General features: G+C 37.1%; 1 protein-coding gene across 3 annotated transcripts in view; it reads left to right on the top strand.

Annotated features, from left to right (window-relative positions):
- The window catches only part of LOC107671682 (lamin-A-like), a 36,877-nt gene that overhangs the window by 17,927 nt on the left and 13,708 nt on the right, over nt 1-5,242 (top strand). For all 3 annotated transcript variants that reach the window (XM_016464602.1, XM_016464594.1, XM_016464613.1), the window contains one exon: nt 4,567-4,723. In XM_016464602.1, coding sequence (XP_016320088.1) covers nt 4,567-4,723 — 157 coding nt within the window. The remainder of the gene's footprint in view (nt 1-4,566; nt 4,724-5,242) is intronic.

Here is a 5,242-nt window from a genome sequence, read left to right as displayed (position 1 = left end):
TTGACAAAACTATTGACAAAACTATTTGTCAATGTGGTAGGAAAAATAAACTTAATTTTTAAACTATTTTAACTAATGTCTTATGCAGTTTTGTTTTCAATAAAAGATTTCAATATTTTTATAGAAAACAAAATACAAAAAAAAAAAAATTACAGTGGTGGGCTAAAACTGCTGAAAATTTAGACATGTTAATATGTCTATGTTTAACCTTTTATTGTAATGTTAATAAAATAAGCATGAATTTAGATGTATTAGATAAGCAACTATAGCCCAGACAAGCCATAATCATCTGTTGAGACTATGAAGCCTCTGGGTATCTGCACCAACCTGCTCATGCTTTGATGATTTAGATATAATTTGAATATAAAAAATTGCACAACTACCTGGAACATAAAGTCCTTCAACAGATCTGCTACCTGTATATATCAAATAACTGGTAGTGTTAGAGGAAAGCTTAATTACAGAAAATAATTTAGACTCATCCCTCAGTTAAAAACAAAACAAAAACAAACGTAGTATGAATAATGTCTATAGTAGGTCATGCTTACTCAAGACTTTCCCAGCTGGTGTAAGGCTCTGTAAAAATTTGTCTTTAATGTTTTAATGTTATTCTCAAATTTTGAACCATTACAGCTGGCCAATTCTGGTTCTGCATTGTTCTATTTTTAGTCAATGTTTATATTAGAGCATATTATACAACTCAGTCACAATCTTTTTCCTTCTGACCATACGTTTTTCCTTCTGTATGTTTCACTCGGTCTCCATGGAGGGTGGGCCTGCAGCCAGGCAGAGTGAGTCAGTCGCCTCAACAATTAAAAAGGAAACGTTTATTCATAGTGCAGTGGGAAAATGGGGAACCCCTGTATGAGACGATTCTGTTTAGTCACGTGCCCTCTCCACCCATATAGTAGAAGTGGAAAGTACAAGTCACATTTACATCAAAAGCAGTGAATCGGTGTATTGTGGAGCTGAATGGAGGATGAGAAGGTAGATCTTGGGCTTTAGGTATAAGGAGTTGTATTACACCAATATGTTTTACTATGTATTTAAACACAGTAAAATGTATTGATGCCCTGGAACACTTAAACTTGCAGCACGTAAATTTCACTGTTGTTCATTCAGCTAATCTGCATTTCAACATGCTGAAATAGAAATGAAAATAAATTATTGTTGTCAACTTCAAATCTGGCAGGATTTTTTTAGGAAACAAATTACTTTAAATATTGAGACATTAAACAGATTCCACAACAATTTCCTAGCTTAAACAATATACAAGCTTCGTCCAGTTATAAAACCATAAAATGGTCATAAAACACGTGACTGAAGATACTATGGATTCAACCATTTGGTAGTCTGTGCAAATATATTGAGACTTAGCAAATACAGATTGTAGTAAATGTTTTTGTTTGAGCTAAAAGAGATTTGATTTAACAGGCTCCAGTCCTTTATCATATTGATGAAGTGTTGTGTCAGACTGTGCGGTTTTACTATGTGCTTTTTATGGCTTTACAAGTGCTTTGATGAACGCCTACAGTCATTTTTCCTCTCAAAACCTACAGCTGTTGCAGGTGACGGCTGTCATATGGTGCTTTTTGTGAAGCAACAAATATAGTGTTAGAGAGACAGTGTAAAGTCCAAAATTCAGAGAATGCAGTCATACACAAGACTATTTGTGACCCTGGACCACAAAACCAGTCTTAAGTCGCTGGGGTATATTTCTAGCAATAGCCAAAAATACATTGTATGGGTCAAAATGATTGATTTTTCTTTTATGCCAAAAATCATTAGGATATTAAGTAAAGATCATGTTTCATGAAGATATTTTGTAAATTTCCTACTGTAAATATATTAAAACTTAATTTTTGATTAGTAATATGCATTGCTAAGAACTTGATTTGGACGACTTTATATATTGTGATTTTTTTGCACCCTCAGATTCCAGATTTTCAAATAGTTGTATCTCTGCCAAATATTGTCCTAACAAACCATGCATCAATGGAAAGCTTATTTATTCAGCTTTCAGAGGATGTATAAATCTCAATTTTGAAATATTTACCCTTATGACTGGTTTTGTGGTCCAGGATCACATTTTTCCCCACCTGAGGGTGTGTGCATGATAGTCCACAGCTTTTTTATGTTTTTTGACTAATAAGTACATTAAAATGAATGGCTATCAGTTTAATTAATGCTTATTCTGTGAGAAAAAATGTATTTGCTTTTGAATTTAAGCTTTCTAATGGATGGTTTCGGCTCCAGTGTGTTTTTTTTTATCTTTGGCAAACCCTGTTCGTGGTCAAAGTTTTCTCAAAGATGGTCACATGTGAAATATTTCCACGACACTTTGCCTTGGTAACATGGCAAAACATTCAGAGGGCTTTATTTTGTGGGTTTCTTTTTCGTCACAAAAGAGGACTGTGATTCATAGAGGGGCTGGAGGCCGACCTGGTACATTCCTCTCCTCCTCTCTCTCTTTCTCTCTCTCTCTCCCTCAACTGGCTCTTTTTGTGCCTGAAATGTTTCCACTGGATCAAAGATGCCAAGCCAAATCCTTTCCCCTTTTCGCTCTCTCACACACACATACAACTCAGTACACAAAATACACACTTTCAATGAAAACTTACTGGAATTGATGCTTTTATAGTTTTTTTTTTTTTTTAAAGGACTCAGGTTTTTCAAATGCTGTCGTTTTGTACTATTTTGTAACTTATTAGCTATAACACACTTTATTTTCCAGTTTGTTTTCTTTAGCTCCCTTCACTCAAAGTTGACCGTTTGCAGTGTAAACTTTGACCATGTTGGTTCAGTCAACAAGGACAATGTGACCCGGAACAGAAGTGACGCTAACACATGTTCTCCTATTGTCTACTTTAAACAGCCTCTGGTTGGTTTGGCTTCCTGTGGACAGATCCTGGAGATGTTGAGAACTAAAACAGCAAAACAAATACAGTGGCAGAAATTTTTTTTATGTCAAATATAGAAAATAATAGAACAAATAACAAACATTAGACCACATGAGGCTCTTAAACTTTTATTGTTTCCTTCAAATGTGGCCTGCTCCACTGTGAGATGTTGTTTCTGCTCAATCTGCTTAATATTGTGCAACCAGAATAAAACGGCACATTTAGGGCGCTGACAGGAACGGGCTGGTTTTTAATGACCAAATGTCCTAAGTAGAAGAGGTTATGTTTCTGGATGTGTGTTTACGGTTGACTAAGCACAAACATGCCGCTGTTTACACACTTTCATTGTAACCCACCTACTTCACTGTAGCCCCTCTGGACTAAAGTTGTAAATTCTCCCCTCTCTCTGTGTCCATTAAAAGTTTTAATGAGCAGATTTAGGCTAATTTTTCCACATTAACACTGTATCCTGCTGAGGTTCAGTGCTTGTTTTTATTCCTGTAGCGTGAACAGTTAAAATACAAAAATCTGTGCGCTTTTTTTCAGTTCCAGTTATGCTGTTCCTCAGAAATAGTGATGAATGTTACCTCAAAGGCTCTCTGCAAAAGTTCTCGCATATATCTTCCCTTCAAAAAAAGATTTTTCCGTACTTTTGAATTTCAGTAACCAGTTCTTCAAAACTGTTATTCATCAAACTATTATTTTACAAATACATTACTTTAAGTAATCTCAGTCAGGGAGGTTAACTTTCCTACATTTAACGTTTTTTCATGTTCTCATCCTCATAAAGCTTTTAGTGAAGGTATGTGGCTGTAAAGTGAAGTATGTGACCTAACAAATCCTCTGTTGTTGGGAATCGTAAGTTGGTTGAATTACTTCTCTCAGGAAGGAGGCCTGATGGAATGCTCCACAGAGCAGAGAATACAAACTCTAGAAGTTATTTGCTTTAGTCTGTTGAGTTTTAGTTTGCTTGCGTTGTAGTCTGAGTGCACATTGAGCGTACTTTTGTTGCTGGGAAGGAGTTGTGTGTGTGGGAAAGGTGCCTTAGGGACTGAAGTGTGGCAGAGTTTTAATTGTTTCAAGCCATGTTCGGTCAATCACTCACATGACTAATTTTGGAGCAGCTATTTTACAGGCCTTGTGAAATCTGATCTGGGAATGCACAGAGATGAACTCTAAACCTAAACGCTTGTTTTGACTGAGAACAGATATGAGTGTTGATAAATGATACTCTCGTTTTAGACTGTAAGAGTTGACCATATTATCCTTCTATGTTTTAAAACTGCAAACCTCACTTTGCCTTAATTCAGTTGATGCATAGTAAAACTACCAGTCATCTTTTATTTATTGAAGTGTTTAGCATTCTGTGTTTTTATTAAGGTTTGTATGGTTCCTTCAAAAATGAACAACACTGTAGTCACACCCATATGGTTTAAATTTACTGTTGGAGGCCCAAATCCTGCTCTGTTTCAGAGAGAGGATTCTTAAGGTTATTGTTTACAGATTTTAAAGAGTCCTTGGTTTTGGTACAAAATCAAACCCCGCAACATGCATGAATGAATATAATAATCTGACTATTCTGAATCTAATTGAAATAATTGTATTCCTCTGTGTGCCGAGAGGAAAAAACTGCTTTAATACCTTCTTTGTATTTTTGTGACTGTAGGAATGGTAAGAAAGAGTCGGATCTGGAATCGGCTCTGGCCAGACTGAAGGATCTGGAAGCTCTGCTGAACTCCAAGGACGCGTCTCTCTCCACAGCACTGGGGGAGAAGAGATCACTGGAGGTCGAAGTCAGAGATCTGAAAGCCCAGCTGGCCAAGGTGGTGATTCTATAAAAAGCTGCATGTCTAAGGGTTTGGGTGGTGTGGTGCTGTGGTTAAAGATCTGGGCTACGACCCAGGCAACGATTAGTTCTGTGAAACAAAGCAAAACCAATGTTACACCGTGTCTACTGTCTACACCAGACGCGAGCGGCGCGGTGTGACAAAATACAATGGAACTCATTATAATCAGTGATGCTGTGTACACCATAGATATATATACATATCTATGGTCTACACTGGATGTGGCACGACACGACAAATCCCCGACAGAAAACTGCTGCTGCGTTCTATTTATGACGTATTGACACAAATTTCAAATGATTTTCAACGGTCGCTTTGTCGCGTCCAGTGTACTAGACAGACTTTAGCTGTTACTCACCTATCGAGAAGAAACAAAACAACCTCGGCGTCTGATCACAGGCCTTCCGCTCCTTAAGTTCTCTCCAGCGCTGGAAAGCTGATCCGATATTTACACGGGTCCTACTTCTTGCCTTAAGCCTTCTTTTGTTCCGTAGA

This window comes from Sinocyclocheilus anshuiensis, unplaced genomic scaffold (genome assembly GCF_001515605.1).
Source record: "Sinocyclocheilus anshuiensis isolate Anshui unplaced genomic scaffold, SAMN03320099.WGS_v1.1 scaffold902, whole genome shotgun sequence".
NCBI classification, from domain to species: domain Eukaryota; kingdom Metazoa; phylum Chordata; class Actinopteri; order Cypriniformes; family Cyprinidae; genus Sinocyclocheilus; species Sinocyclocheilus anshuiensis.
Note: the sequence above shows the minus strand (reverse complement) of the source record. Positions and strands in the feature narration are given on the sequence as shown.